This window comes from Ictalurus furcatus, chromosome 20 (assembly GCF_023375685.1).
Source record: "Ictalurus furcatus strain D&B chromosome 20, Billie_1.0, whole genome shotgun sequence".
Lineage (NCBI taxonomy): Eukaryota > Metazoa > Chordata > Actinopteri > Siluriformes > Ictaluridae > Ictalurus > Ictalurus furcatus.
Genome location: NC_071274.1, coordinates 7507515 through 7523272, shown reverse-complemented (window position 1 = coordinate 7523272; position 15758 = coordinate 7507515). Strand labels below are relative to the sequence as shown.

General features: G+C 40.6%; 1 protein-coding gene across 2 annotated transcripts in view; it reads right to left on the bottom strand.

The window, feature by feature from the left end:
• The window catches only part of brwd1 (bromodomain and WD repeat domain containing 1), a 35694-nt gene extending 24218 nt beyond the window's left edge, over positions 1 to 11476 (bottom strand). Inside the window, exons 1-12 of one of the 2 annotated variants that reach the window (XM_053650980.1) lie at positions 11072 to 11476; positions 10898 to 10956; positions 10764 to 10793; positions 10487 to 10546; positions 8000 to 8150; positions 7814 to 7912; positions 7479 to 7639; positions 5309 to 5530; positions 5136 to 5236; positions 3179 to 3249; positions 2572 to 2672; positions 2437 to 2477 (exon numbers count right to left, since the gene is read on the bottom strand). In XM_053650980.1, the coding sequence (XP_053506955.1) occupies positions 2437 to 2477; positions 2572 to 2672; positions 3179 to 3249; positions 5136 to 5236; positions 5309 to 5530; positions 7479 to 7639; positions 7814 to 7912; positions 8000 to 8150; positions 10487 to 10546; positions 10764 to 10793; positions 10898 to 10956; positions 11072 to 11120 (1145 nt within the window). In that variant the 5' untranslated portion in view covers positions 11121 to 11476. The remainder of the gene's footprint in view (positions 1 to 2436; positions 2478 to 2571; positions 2673 to 3178; positions 3250 to 5135; positions 5237 to 5308; positions 5531 to 7478; positions 7640 to 7813; positions 7913 to 7999; positions 8151 to 10486; positions 10547 to 10763; positions 10794 to 10897; positions 10957 to 11071) is intronic. The other variant, XM_053650981.1, reaches the window with a different exon arrangement.
• Positions 11477 to 15758: the final 4282 nt, after the last annotated feature.

Genomic DNA, 15758 nt, shown 5'->3' with positions numbered 1-15758 from the left:
ATGAAATTCCAGAAACAATGAGGAAGAAGGCGAATGAAATACATCAGTCTGGGAAGGGTTACAAAGCTATTCCAAAGGCTCTGGGACTCCAAAGAACCACAGTGAGAGCCATTATCGCCAAATGGAAAAACTCTGCACAGTATTAAACCTTCCCAGAAGTGGCCGACCTTCCAAAATTCCCCCAAGAGCACAGCAACTACTCATCCAGCAAGTCACAAAAGAGCCAAGGACAACATCAAAGGAACTACAGGCCTCTGTTGCATCAATAAAGGTCGCTGTTCATGACTTCACTATCAGAAAGACACTGGGCAAAAATGGCAACCATGAAAGAGTGGCGAGGCAAAAACCACTGCTAACCCAGAAGAATGTTAAAAGCTCATCTGAATTTGCCAAAACACACATTGATGATCCTCAAACCTTTTGGGAGAATGTTCTGTGGACTGAGGATTCGATAGTGGAACTGTTTGGAAGACAGGTGTCCCGTTACATCTGGTGTAAACCATACATAGGATTCCACAAAAAGAACATAATACCAATGGTCAAGCATGGTGGTGGTACTGTGATGGTGTGGGGATGCTCTGCTGCTTCAGGGCCTGGGCAACTTGCAATAATTGAGGGAAACACAAATTCTGCCATCTACCAGAAAATCCTAAAGGGGAATGTCCGGTCTTCAGTACCCAAGTTGCAACTCAAGAGCAACTAGATAATGCAGCAAGACAATGATCAAAAGCATAGGAGTAAATCCTAGTCCTAGAAGTAAGTGAAAGACTGATCTACAGTTATCAGAAGCGTGTGGTTGCAGTTATTGCTGCTAAAGGTAGCCCAACCAGATTTTAAGTTTAAGGGGGCAATTAGTTTTTCACATTGGTGATAGGTGTTGGATAACTTGTTTTTTATGCTTCAATAAAAAAAATAAAAACTGTATTGTGTGTTCAGTCAGGTTGCCTTTGTTTTATGTTGTATTTCGCTTGAAGATCCAAAACTATTCAGTATGAGATGTTTAGCGACAAGTAGGCTTTCTGATTACATAGTTACACTGGATGGTCTCTCTTTCATCATGTACAACAGTAAAAGACCTTGGTGTGATGATTTACTCCAACCATTCATTTGACGCTCATGTAGATAATATTACTAGGACAGCCTTCTTTCATCTCAGAAATATTGCTAAGATAAGAAATATAATGTCACTACATGATGTAGACATATTAGGTCATGCTTTCGTCACCTCGAGATTAGATTACTGTAATGCCTTACTGTCTGGATGTTCCAGTAGGAGCATAAACAAACTCCAGTTAGTCCAGAATGCAGCCGCTAGAGTCCTAACTAGAACCAGAAAGTATGACCACATCACCCCGATCTTATGCACACTGCATTGGCTCCCAGTGAAATCACGCATTAATTATAAAATACTATTATTGACTTATAAAGCACTAAACTGTCTTGTGCCACAATACCTGAGCAAACTTTTGGTTTTCTATGATCCGCCATGCCTACTTGGATCAAAAGCTGCAGGATATTTGTTGGTACCTGGAATAGTGAAGTCTACAGCAGGGGGGAGAGCTTTCTCTTACAAAACCCCACAGTTATAGAACAGTCATTAGTGTTCACGACTCAGACACAGTCTCAGTGTTAAAGTCTAGGCTTAAAATGTATTTGTTTACTCAAGCTTACCATGAGTAGACTTTCTTTTACGCAAAGCACACACTCTTACCCAACAATCTCTCCCTCTCTTTACCTCCCTCTCCCCTTCTGTCAAGCCATACATGATTTTATGGAGATGCTTGTGATCCTGACCCTTTCTGCTCTCCGGACCTGCCTGATCCATTCGGATGCTCTACCTCTGAATGAAGCTCTCATTACTCCAAATCCACATGGACATTATCACTGTGGTTGCTGGGACTACGGTTGCTGCTATGGCCCTGGGACAGCAATCACCACATGCAGTTTTGTACTCGGGTCTCCTTTGAACAGTGGACTAGTTCAACAAAGACTTTACTTTCACACTATCCGCTGTTACCCAGATGAGGAGGAGTTCCCTTCTGAGTCTGGTTCCTCTCAAGGTTTCTTCCTCATTTCACCTTAGGGAGTTTTTCCTCGCCACCGTCACCACCGGCTTGCTCATTAGGGATTAAGCCATACACTTAAAATCTGTATCCTGTGTTTATATATTTATGTAAAGCTGCTTTGAGACAATGCCCATTATAAAAAGCACCATACAAATAAAATTGAATATACACAAAAACACAAGAAATCAGATACTTTTGATTAATGCAAATATTTTTTCCCAGCACTGGATGTAAATGTGCTGAAATCAGTCAACATCCAGTACTTCACCCCAACGTTCCACATGCACTCAACATCGCCATGAAAGAATCATCACAAACCTGCCTGGAAATCTGAAAATGCCTCTGAACATACAAAACAAAATGAACATACCTCTCTCCTGTATTGCAGAACTGGATGCTGTCGACTTTGTCCTAAAAACGAAAACGTGTCAAAGCGAACATCGCATTCAGTTCAAGCAAATAACAGCAAACGTGACATAGCAGTGTTTAAAAATGAAGCTCTTACTGTGTGTGAATTGAGCTCTGCTATTTTTTCCGGACTCCCACTGCCCAGGTAGTATATCCTGATTACATCATCGGTGCTTCCTGTGGCTAGGAACATGCCTCCTGTATCAGATAAGAGCAATTATATCAGTTACATTATATTGTTTCAAACTGAATTCAAGATGCTTAGTTAAAAAGGAGTTGATGCTGTTGAGACTTTGCAGGTTAGATATGAATTCACTTCAATGAATTTCACATTTTTAAAAATTCAGTTGATAAGAATCAGGGAAAAATGTATAAATTACCAAGAAATAAACCACTGTGGATATAATAATGTCTTTGAGGTCAAGGCTACACTGACTTCTGTATCATTGTTCATTTTTTCCCCACCACAATTGAGGGGAAAAAAACTAAACAAAAACCAGGTGCTCAATGAGCGACATTTCAAAACAAATGGAAAAGAAATTTACCCCAAATTACTTGTAATGCAATCTCTTAAGTCCACTGGCTATGAAATCTGTTCCTGAATCCTCTGGTCTCTACTATTAGGTGTGGCTCCTATTTGGCTGAATGGAAAATTTGCAGCCACAATGGTTATTTTCCAGGAGCACTCGGCCGTTTAGCCTTACCTGGGCTGAATGAGGAACACACCATCTGAACACCGGGTCTTGGCCTTTCTGTGAACTTCAAGGGTCGATCACTAAAAGAGAAACAGGAGAGAACAGGATTTTATATAACGTATATACCAGGGGTACTCAACTAAAAGGTCCAGCTTAGGCTTGCTGCGATAGTCGGTGTTACACGGTGTTCAGCCACACACCGATTACATCACCTGCCCAACACGGCACTGCCCCCAGTGTCGTTTTTCTTTTTTTTATAGCAATAAAAATCTTATAGTTCAGTTAGAGAACGGATGTTACAATTAAAGACTGAACGTGTCTGCTTAATTCAGCATGAGCCGAATGAGTCAGAGTCGCAGCACAACTTTTTCATAGCCGACAGAACAGCAGTGGGCACTGGTGAAGGTAGAGGAGGTGGTGTTGGCATCTATGTAAACAAAGGTTGGTGTACATACACTGTCGTTATCGAGACACATTGCTCTGTTGATGTGGAGTACCTCATTATTAAGTGTAGACCCTTCTATCTACCGTGTAATTTTACACATGCCATTACCGCTGCTGTGTACGTCCCCCTGGAGGCTAATCCTAAACTAGCCATGAAAGAACTTGGGGCAAACAGAACATCCAGACGGTGCCTTTATTATTGCTGGCGATTTCAATCACGCCAACCTAAGGATTGCACTTCGCTGATAATTGCTTCCAGATAACCTCGGCAACCACAAATGGCTCGACTACGGAGTATGCGCAGAATTAATTTGTGTCAACGCTTTATGTGTTAACAAATGCTGGAAGTTGAGGTGGGCGGTGAACCAATCATTCGCAGATTTTTTCCAAAAATGTCTCCTGTCCCAGAAAAGGTGACACTACTTTGGATCATGTCTACACTAATGTGACTGAAGCTTATAAAAGCCATCATCCTCCCCCACCTTGGTCAATCTGATCCCTGCTGCTACTCCCGAAGTAAACACCTGTTGTGAAATGTGTTAAAGCTTATGTTTATAGTGTGTACATATAAATTTTTATACATTTATAATAATAATGTTAATATATTCTTTTTAATTTACATTTATATGTACACAATTATAGGAAATTATGATTAATCTAAAATATGTAGTATATGTAACAGGGCATGCAGTTACTTTTAAAGGGGGGGGGGGAAGACAGTAGTCATTTTATTTCACTGGACTTAAAAACCTTACAATAAAAAAAAATCCAGCTACAAAAATTTTACAATTCCTCACACTTTACCCCTGATTTTTAGTGAGTCGGCACAGGCCGCTGAGAGATGACAGTTACCTGCTCTCCTCATCCTCCCCTGCCTTGCCACGCCCATTCCTCTCCCTTCTTCTCACGTCCACCCACGCCCAGTTAAGTTGCATTTTTCAAAAAGATTCTGAGGTGAACTTGAGCTGAAAGAGGTGGGTTTCATGACCCTTTAACCATTAATACTTGGTCCATGGCTATGTTTTGTTTTGCAGTTGCGCTTCAAGTTACTACTTCTGACTATTGCCCAGAACTCTGAATGCATTTGACATGCATTTTAAGCTTAAAGCAGGGAAAACAAATGCATACTTTCTTCTTCCTCATCACCATCATCTTAATTTTGAACAAGCTACTCAATTGATCAGACCAGAGGGGGTAAAATAAATTGTTAAAATTTATGAAAGTCTAAAACACTCTTCCCTTTTCTTTTTAAACAGAAGAACATATATTACACTTGACCCTTCTTTCCATTCTCGATGAGCTTCGTGCAACTAGCTCAAACAAGGACCTGTTACAGAAGCCCTGATGCCACATATTTAAAAGATTAGAGTCAGTAAATTACGCTGAATTTTAAGTGCTCTGTTTAATCCGGAGCCACTTGATGTAGCGGCCCCCGATCTACACACCTAGGATACATTTGTACTACTTTGTAAGCTCTGTTAAAGCTCGGTCTACCAGTTATAAGAGGAATTAGTGCACTTACGTAAAATTGATGTTCTTTACATCCCACTGCCAGAAGCAGACAGTTGCATCAGTTCCTGTAGAGACCATGTACCTTTTGGAGCCCTTGGCAAATGGAGAAAACTAAGGGGACAAGACACGAGGGTCAAATCAAGCCTATTAAACAAAGCAGTAGTAATCGGTACCATAGCATACCTGTAAAGAGGTAATAGATCCACTGTGACCCTGCAGCACCGCCACTGGGGCACAGGTACGAAGGCACCAGACTCGGATGGTTTTGTCGCAGCTCCCCGCTGCAATGAGAGTGTTCTCCAAGTTGACGGCGAGGTCTGAGATCTCGGCATGGTGTCCTCGCAGAGTGGAGTGGAGCCTCCCGTCAAAAGAGGACCAAATTTTTACCAAGGCATCATCTGAACCCTGAAGAGGAGAGACAATGAGCTTAATCATTCTTCAGGCCAGAGCAACGAGCAGCTACACCCTGAGATTTAAAGCGTCATGAAACACTACATTTTCTGAGATTTTAACCGAGGTGTTCTTATAAAAGACAATCTTAGCATCCGTTAATTTTAATTGTAGGAGAAAACTGGTTAATTTTGAGCTTTTCTGCTATTTTCGTCTTCTGGGTTTAAAATCTCGTCGTGTCACACGTCACAGACAGTGACGTGGCAATATACTATAGTACATCGATGACACGTCGGTGTCTCATGATTAATCATGAGCGTGCGTGTTCTTACCCTATAAGAAGATGCTGTCTCTTAATTATTCATGACAGCACGTGGTGCTTTCCTACAGATGTAGTAGATGAGAGAGGCGTTCAAATGGGTCGCAGGTGTTTGTTTCAGTGGTGCAAGAGTACAAGTGTGTTTATTCAGGAGAGCTATGAGAATTGGCGCAAGGTGGACTTCGGACTTGCTCATGGAAGCAGTTTGCGTCTACACGATGATGTGGTACTCAGTCCGGAGGACTTTTCCATACCTTCAAATGAGGTATGTGTCTAATTTTTAACCATGACAGTTTTGCTTGCCTTTTGAACTAATTAAATCGCTTAAAGTTCTGCGGGCTGTCGCATGCAAAACTATACAACAAGAGTCCACGTTGAATGGAAGAACCTTCCCCCTCTTAGTCGTGAAAAGCTTGAGCCTATTAGTTAACAAACATGCGGACACTTCTTCCACCCGCACTGCCTCCGGTTTTGTTTTATGTTTTCCTCCACAGTTACGCCAGGGGCTAATGGTTCAAATAGTTAGGGCAAAGTACCTGCACTGTTATCTATTGTGTCTCCATTTAGCCCTGGGGATTCCGGAGGAGAGAAGTCCTCTGCGTTATCTGCAAACTTTGTCACTATCCAACTTTGTGTGTCTTCCGAAGGCTCGACCCCCTCTTCCTCCCCTGCCTTTCCCTGCCACGCCCACTCCCCCTCCCTTCTTCACACAGGCATCCAAGCCCATTTAAGTTGCATTTTTCAAAAACATTGAGAGGTAGAATTGAGCTGAAAGAGGGAGGTTTCATGACCCTTTAAAGATCAAGTAGCACTGGATCAATAATCAATGTAATACAATTTTAGATTCACTTAAAGGACGGATTTAATTATGTTTCTCATGAGGTTCAAACATTGAGAAAACCCTGATTGAAAATTTTCCACAGCTTTTGTCCTGGATTTTGAGTTGATAGCACCTTTGTCTTATGTCTGACTTATGTAACTTTACAGTTTTTATTTGTAAACAATTTTGCAATTACTATATAACTGTCCACCCCCCCGAAATATCATGGGCCATTTGGCGCAGAGATAACAATCCCGGTTAAGTTCATTTCAGTTGAAAAAACAATATTCATAAAATGTGTCAACGAAGCAAGAAGAAACAGGAAACACTTGAGCGCACTTTTACACTCCCTGTGTATTGAACTGGGGGATTTCCCCCCCCCCCCCAAAATGGTGGAACAAACTGGTAGCATTTCCAGACTTGTTGCATTTTGAGCTTAATTGTGCTTGGTCAGACTTTAGATATCTGAAGCATATATTCCATAAGATGGACTTGATGTGGCCTTTCTTTGGAACAGTGTCATCAAGAGTAGCTTGTTGTTTAAACACGATTCCCTCAAGTTGGCTTGCAATTCACCATTCAGCCTGATCAGCTGCTGTGCTGGCTTTACATCAAACCCCAGGCTGCATCTTTAAACTGTTTAGTCCTCGCTTAGGTCCCAGATCAAGGACCAGCAGAGAAAAAGCAGGCTACAGCACCAGAACCCACATGATACACATGAGCATCACTAATGACAAGAGAAATTATCAGTCATTCCACAAGCAATGCTTCTCAAAAGGTGAAGTCAAGAGTAAAACTTCCACAGCTGAAGAAAAAGTCCTCACCGTGAAAATCCTGGATCCTGTTCGGTCAAAGGCGATGCAGTAAACGGCCGAGAGATGTCCCAGAATCCTCTTGTGCATTTTGATGCTCTGATATATACTGACAGGATGGACAAAGCTGAAACGCTGAGTGCCTGTCAATTCCCTGCCTCTGCACACCTCCACTACACGCACACACACACACACACACAATTCAGCAACACGGTAGAGCCGCACAGAGAGGAAAAAACATGCAGGTTTCTATTCATATGGACTAAACGCTGCATATGTGAAAGCACCCTGTCTGCATATAACTATAAAAAAAAAAAATGACCCAGTGAAACAGAGGTGGCACCTACCCAGATTTGGGGCATCCCTGCAGCTCAAAGGCCTCTCTGGTGGTCTTCCTCGATGAAGTGCGGCAAAAGTCGAGCTTTTCCATCGGCTACGGCTACAATCTGTTCCACATGAAGAGATAACAGTGGGTAAGAACAATTCTTGTATTCCAGAAAGGTCAAACGGTTTAAATGTTAATACTACCCCACCTTTAGCTGTACGAAGTAAGGAGTGTCTCCCTGTTCCCAGTAGAGAATGCACCCCAGGCAAACCAGATGGCACCTGCTTGTCAAGGATTGGACCGATCTGCTTACATATCTGCAGCAAGTGGTCTGGTGCAATATGCTTGTTGGCAGCGATCTGACGGCGAGACAGGGGAGAAAAAAAATATATATATAAAAAAATAAATAATCACGTCACGCAGATGTCAGTCAAATGCAACAGAAGCTCCCTTATGAGAACAACTTGATCTGATAGGCTCATTTAAATAATCCATTCATTCATCTTCAGCAACCGCTTTATCCCGAGTCACAGTGGATCCAGAGCTAATCCCAGGAACTGGGTGTGAGATTATTGCTAGTCGAAACGCACATTAAAAGATGTTCAGATCCAAACAGACGAACAAAATAATGTACAGACTATGCATGAAATGGTCTTTCACAAACTTCAGTGCTAATGTAAATACCCTACTTGAAAATAATGTGTCCTATATTTAAGTTTGTTTTGACAAGACTGCACAAGTGGAACAATATGTCCTTAAAGGCAAAATCCACCCTGATCGATCTGCATAAATGATCTTTATAATAAACTTGCGGTATCTAATTACAAAGATTTCATTTGCAATAAATTTCTGAGTATACTTTTAGTTCAAATTTTCACTGACATGTTGGTCTATTTCCTACATTATTCAGAATGCAGTTAAACTAGCTGGCTGGTAGTGGTGCCAGGGGAATTTAACTCTTCCTTCATCTCTACCTAAAGACAACAATGCAGCAGCACTTTAGACCCTGTTTACACAAGTGCGTTTTCATTTTACAACGCATAACTTCTGTTAAGGTCACGCCTGTCATCTACACTACTCCGGCGTTTTCGAGGAGACTTTTGGAAACGTCGAAGACCCCGTTTTAATTTGAAAACTCCGGGCTCATGTTTCAGTGTAAACAGACCACAACGAAGGCATGGCTTCCCAAAATCGCCCCCTGATTCGGGTCTTCTGGATTATTGCGTATCCTTCCTTGAGTCGTCGAGCCCCTACCATATAACCATTACACTACCTTGATCGCATACACAACACCACGGAGACTGAACCGCGAGCTTTGCTGGTTTTGTTGTCAATCTTAGATTCTGTATTTTATAATACTGCAGCTGCCTACATGCGCAAGAGGCGAGCTATGATTAGAGCAATCCTACATGTAAGCCCTACGCGGAAAGCCAGTTTGTTGTGCCTGCTGGTGACTACAACCAACTTCCTGTTTACACTTGTATGCGCATGCCCAGTTTGCATGAATGGTCATGTGACATGCATTTTCAGTCATGTAAAGTGGACGGAGATCGTTTTTGAAACGCAGCAGAAACGCAAGTGTGGACGAGGATTGTTTTCATTTTAAAACGCTGTTTTAAAACGAAAACGCAAGACTAAACAGGGCCTTAGTCCTTGAGTTGGTCTAGCTCTCTCACCTCTTCATCTGTACGTGCTGCTTAAACGGATAAGGTCCTAAAGCTCCAACTGTCATACCAATACCACCATCAAGCTTGTCAATGGCACCAGTTGCTAACTAGCCATGCAGAGTCTGTCAAGTAACTCAGAGCAACCACTTCATACATCTACACTTCATTCTGAAGCGTTGAGCCAAACGTTCACTGTATACACTGGATTTCTCATTAACGGGACCTTGAACATTACTGGAAACTGGAGAGTGAGGAAAAGAAGCTCTTGCCCGTTTGTATTTAGGAGATAACATCAAAATCTGCCCATTATCTCTTATAGCCAAGATCTTTAAACATCATCGCAGCTATGTCCTCCTGCGGTGTCAACATGACACACAAACACCAACACCTGAACCATTAAACACATTACAAACATCTTTATGTCATTGTGTTTAATGTGTTTCAGGGCGGAGGTTTCATGTAATCCACCTGTTAAGGGATTACCAAAGATTCCTATGTTCTTGAACCATGCTTATTTTGCAGCTCAGAAACACTATAAGCGACAAATCAAATAAAGAAATAAATACTCTGTTCAAGATAAAGAACCATGTCTGAAAAGGAAGTGGTTTGAAAGTGGAGCGTTTATGTAAATCAGAACCGCCCGTCAACCAATCAGAACGAAGGTACAAAATTAAAAAAATAAAAAGCTAACCGCTACTCGAGGAAGCTGATTGGTCGTGAAAAGGGCGACGTCACGAGAGCTCGGGATTCTCCGCCCTCACTGCAATACGACACTAAATAAGAAGCGAGTCCGGTCAAAAACAAAACAAAACAAAAAAAAGATAAGTAAAACCTCGGCGCAACGCATGTTAGAAAGCAATGCATACACCAAAACCAACAGTGTAGCACGCTTTTATAATAAGCACAAATGGCTGCCTAGGCTTCTTCTGGATTAGTGAATCTTTTAGTTAACCAAATCCTGGAGAAATGACCATCATTCAGCAGAAACACACACATGGAGCAATTAAAGGCAACAGATAAAAACATACCAAGTCTTCATACGATCTGGGATGTTCATTTCCTTCCCAGTCCACTCTACGGGGAAGAAGCTGCCGAGAACAGAAACCCGTTCGGAAATCAGACAGGACGTCAAATATGATCAAATAATAACTTGATTAAATCACATTATCCAAAATATCCGAACTCTGAGACAGAGATGGCTATCAAAAGTGACGAGCGTTAAATCCGCCTCTTAGTGAGCTTCACTCGAATCAGGCTTTGTGTTTATTACGAGCAAAATACACACACACATGGACACACACACACCTGATGTTCCTCCAGTTCACTCACGAGAACCTGCAACAGATCACAAGTGGTGTAATGAGCACTCTGAACCAAAACACAGCATTTTAGACACAACATATAGAAATATAACCGAGTGGTAAATACACAGCTCTCACCTCGGCCGCTCTCTGACAAGGACCGGTTGTTAAAAAGCGAGAAATTAGATAATAAAGCTCTGCAAAAAAAGAGGAAACGCGAAAGAGAAAAAAAGAGTGAAAATGTGGTTTAAATGTAAGAAACGGCGGCGCTAACGCTTCAAAACATTAAACGTTACTTTTCTTGTGCCTTACCCGATTCAAGGAGCGAAAGACTCCCTCTTTTGTCCATTCTGTCAGCCATAAGTTAGCTGACGTACTACTCTTGAAACTTATTTGACGTCTTGTTATCCACTGATATATTTATTTAATTCTGACTGCACGGTTCGGGTCCCCTTCGTGATCGCTCCCGCTTTCCGTTCAGCCAGTTTTCAGTCGCCATTGGAAGTGCGAGGCCTCGGCTTACAGAGCAACTTCCGCTCCGACCAGAGGAAATGGGGGGTTGGGGGAGGTAAAAAAAAAAAAAGTCTCCCTGTCAAACAAAGGGGGTGGAAATATCATCGACAAATGTCAAACATATCGAATTTTTGTATCTACTCGTTTATAAAAGTCGAACAGATATTATTATGTTTAGGGGCTTCCTAAGGAAAGGATTTTTTTACGCGTCTCGCGCTTGCTCGCGTGAGCTTGCCGATGACGTCAGCAGCTCGTGCTCTTGCTTTTGCAGCTGAACCTGCCCTTCGTGTATTTCTGGAGTAAATACCCTTGATTTGTAAAATAATTTCAACAAATAAATCATGTATTTGTTTAAATTATTTATTAAACTAAAAATAACGACACCATTTGTAAACAAATTCCCATTCAAAAATGGTGACGTAAACGAATAACCTAATAATGTTCTAGAAATGTGCCCACTATTCATTTACTACAAAGTGTACCATAGAGCTTATTTATATGCCTGAAGCTTTAAGTTACAGAAGCTAAACCAGTTAATCTCTCTTAAAAGATTCAACACATTTTTGTAAGATTAAAAATGCATTTAGATCCATGTTGAAATGAATCTCAGTGAAATATGAATGCTACAAAATGTAACATGAACTTCTTTAATCATTCACCTGTGAATTTACACATGTGGTATTTAGACACTTAACGTGTCATTGTTTCACACACTTTCACATTCTTCACATGTAGCAGACTTCAGATTTTTACACATAATCAACATGATTTTTTTGTGGGTTTGTGGTTTTAGTTTTTCACATGTAATTTTTCACCCAATTTACATGTAAGGAGCATGATTTTTTTTCCAGACGTATAAGTCTACATATGCAGTTTCAGGTGGTTAAGTGTGTGTGTGTGTGTGTGTGTGTGTGTGTGTGTGTGTGTGTGTGTGTGTGTGTGTGTGTGTGTGTGTGTGTGTGTGTGTGTGTTCTCCAGTGCCGTATTGTTGTTGCAGTAGCAGGTTGTTCTTGTGGCTCTACACACTCCTGCACTCTTGTGGCTGCTCTCACTATTTGCCATTGAACCCACAGCAATGATTCCTCTGAACGTACTGTAGAGCACCAACACCACTATCAGAGGCAGGGAGTCACCCAGAATCAGGATAACAAGAGTGTTGCCCACTCTTTTCAGGGGAAAGCAGCTGATATGTGCTCAAAAAGTCGTTAGAAGTTGCCAGACAAATTTGTAGAATATTTTGCATATTCACTGAACTGTTATTATCATTTGCATACCAAAACATCTTACATGAAGAAGGAAGATTGTCTGAAGACACTTAGAATAGAATAGAATAAAATAGAATAGAATAGTTTTATCAGAATAGAAAATGATACATTAAAATTTTCTTTATGAAATAGAGTCAAACCAACTGTTACTATTTCCTGTATGTATTTACATTTATTTTCAAGAATGCAGTGGTACTGAGTAGTCAGGAAATAGACAAGAAGGAAAAGGTTACTGATAAAATAACTTGCTTGTATTATAGGTGCATCTCAAAAAATTAGAATACAGTGGAAAAGTTCTTTTTTTCTGTAATTTAATTAAAAAAGAGGAACTTTCATATATTCTAGATTCATTACACATAAATTGAAATATTTCAAGCCTTTTTTTGTTTTTTTGTTTTTGTCTAATGTTTGTTTTAATCTTGATGATTATCTTACAGGAAATCAAAAATCCAGTATCTCAAAACATTAGAATAATGAATTTATAATACAGAAATGCTGACCTTCTGAAAAGTATGTAAAAAAAAGTATATTTATGCACTCAATACTTGGTCAGGGCTTTAATCCTTTTGCATTAATTATTGCATCAACACAGCGTGGCATGGAGTCAATCAGCCTGTGGCACTGCTGAGGCACTGCTGAGCTCAGGTTGCTTTGATAGTGGCCTTCAGCTTGTCTGTATTGTTGGGTCTGGTGTCTCTCATAGATTCTCTATGGGGTTCAGGTCAGGTGAGTTGGCTGGCCAATCAAGCACAGTAATACCATGGTCAGCAAAAGAGTTACTAGTAGTTTTGGCACTGTGGGCAGGTGCCAACTCGTGCTGTAAAAGGAAATCAGCATCTCCATAAAGCTTGTCAGCAGATGGAAACATGAAGTGCTCTAAAATCTCCTGGTAGATGCTGCATTGAATCTCGACTTGAGAAAATTCGACCAATACTAGCAGATGACATGGCACCCCAAATCATCACTAACTGTGGAAACTTCACACTGGACTTCAAGCAACTTGGATTCTGTGCCTCTCCACTCTTCCTCCAGACTCTGGGACCTTGATTTCCAAATGAAATGCAAAATTTACTTCCATCTTGAGAGATTAAAGGCTGCAGGTGTTTTGAGTTAGTTAGCTGATTAGAGATCTTCTCAGGTCGACATTTCTGTATTATAAATTCTTTATTTTAATATTTTGAGATACTGAATTTTTGATTTCCATGAGATGTAAGCCATAATCATCAAGATCAAAACAAAAAAAAAGGCTAAATATTTGTAAATACCACCAAGAAAAGAGTTTACAACAAAGAACAAAGAAGTGCAGAGATGGGACAAACAGTGGTGATCAGTGATTTGGCATTGGCAACAGTGGTTATCAATGATTGGTTATTTGAAACAATGGTGATCAGTAATTGGTTATTGGGAACGATGGTGATCAGTGATTGGTTATTGGGAACAATGGTGATCAGTGATTGGTTATTGGGAATATTGGTGATCAGTGATTGGTTATTGGGAACGATGGTGATCAGTGATTGGTTATTGGGAATGATGATCGGTGATTGGTCATTGGGAAAAATGTTGATCAGTGATTGGTCAATGGGAAAAATGTTGATCCGTGATTTGTCATTGGCAACAATGGTGATCAGTGATTGGTTATTGGGAACGATGATGATCAGTGACTGGTTATGGGAACAATAGTGATCAATGATTTGCCATGGGCAATGATGGTGATCAGTGATTTGTTATTGGGAATGATGGTGATCATTGATTGGTTATTGGGAACAATGGTGATCAGTGATTTGTCATTGGAAACAATGGTGATCAAGGATTGGTTATTGGGAGCATAAGCTCACACAAGCTCAACTCAGTCAAGCTCAATGGATAAAACTCAGGGATAAAATTCTCCACTCTCACAGTGCATATTCCGCTGCCTATCTTAATATAATCATATATAGTAAAGGCTGGGACACTATGCTTTGACACTAGCTGTTGTTATTAAGAGCTGTTATGGGCTCTTTAAGTCACTCAGGATATATAGCATACTGTAGGAAGTGTGCAATAAGATGGATGAAAGTATTGCATCTGGGCTTTCATTTGTATCGTTTGTATTATGGGCAGGTGCATCTCCAATTTGATAAAACTAGAGCAAGGGTCACACCATGGTCTGAATGCAGATCCAGTAAAATATGAATTAAATATAACCGGATCAAATAACACATTATTGCTGAATACCCTTGGACTACAGCAATTGCAGCTCGCCCAAAACCCAAAATGATGTCAGACAGTCGTTTGAGCTGGTTTGAGGAGGTTGGATACCACCTGACTGGTATCACTGACAGTAGCCCAATGAATAAAGCAGTGCAAATGTGACTGTTGCCTTGCTAAACCTATTTTCTCTTTCTCTATCACATTCTCATGATTTTTCTCTTCCCTTTGTTCTGCAACCCGAAGCATCAGATGGTGTTTTTTGTCCCAGATGGTGGAGGGGAAGGAAGTGTTCTTTTCTCTGTTTACTCTATGTGTGTACAAAAATGTGTGTGTGAGAAACTGCCCCCCCCCCCTTTTGAGTTTTCATTTATCTAAAACAAGGAAAAAGGACATCTCTGCCATTCAAATATCTGTGTACCTGGGGTTTTGTCTTACTGAGTAACTCACAAGCTTGTCTAGTACTTGGCAGCATTACTACCAATCAACTGGAATCTCACAGGGTTACTGCCATACAATGGTACAACATCCAGTGTGGCTTCTGTTATGCTGCAATATGAATAACAATAATAAGATGAGTTATAAGTTATAAGTTATAAGTAAAGAGGTTAATATTAAACAGTGTTTGTTGTAGTCCTTGAATCTAAATTGTAGAAGAGCTGAGCAATGTATAAAAATACATTTTAGAAAAAACAGAAAAAAACGGGCTGTAACCCAGCTAAGCGTCTACAGCAGAGCTTCTGATGCAGTTTATCCAATCACATTCATTTATATAAATTATATAGCTGAAGGCAGCTCATTGGACCAGAAACTAGTCACAGGGCTAGAGACATTATTTCAGAAAGGGGACAATTTTCAGATTTTTTTTTCATTTCATTTTCCCTCTCTAGTCTGGTTAGTGATTAGATGACGTTCTCCCTGCTTCAAATTCAAAACAGCTCATTGTGTGTGGCATTAGTCAAAAGGTGAATTGCCACTATGACTCAACAGTCATACAATCACTTCACATGTCTTAATAATAGCCATCAATTAAT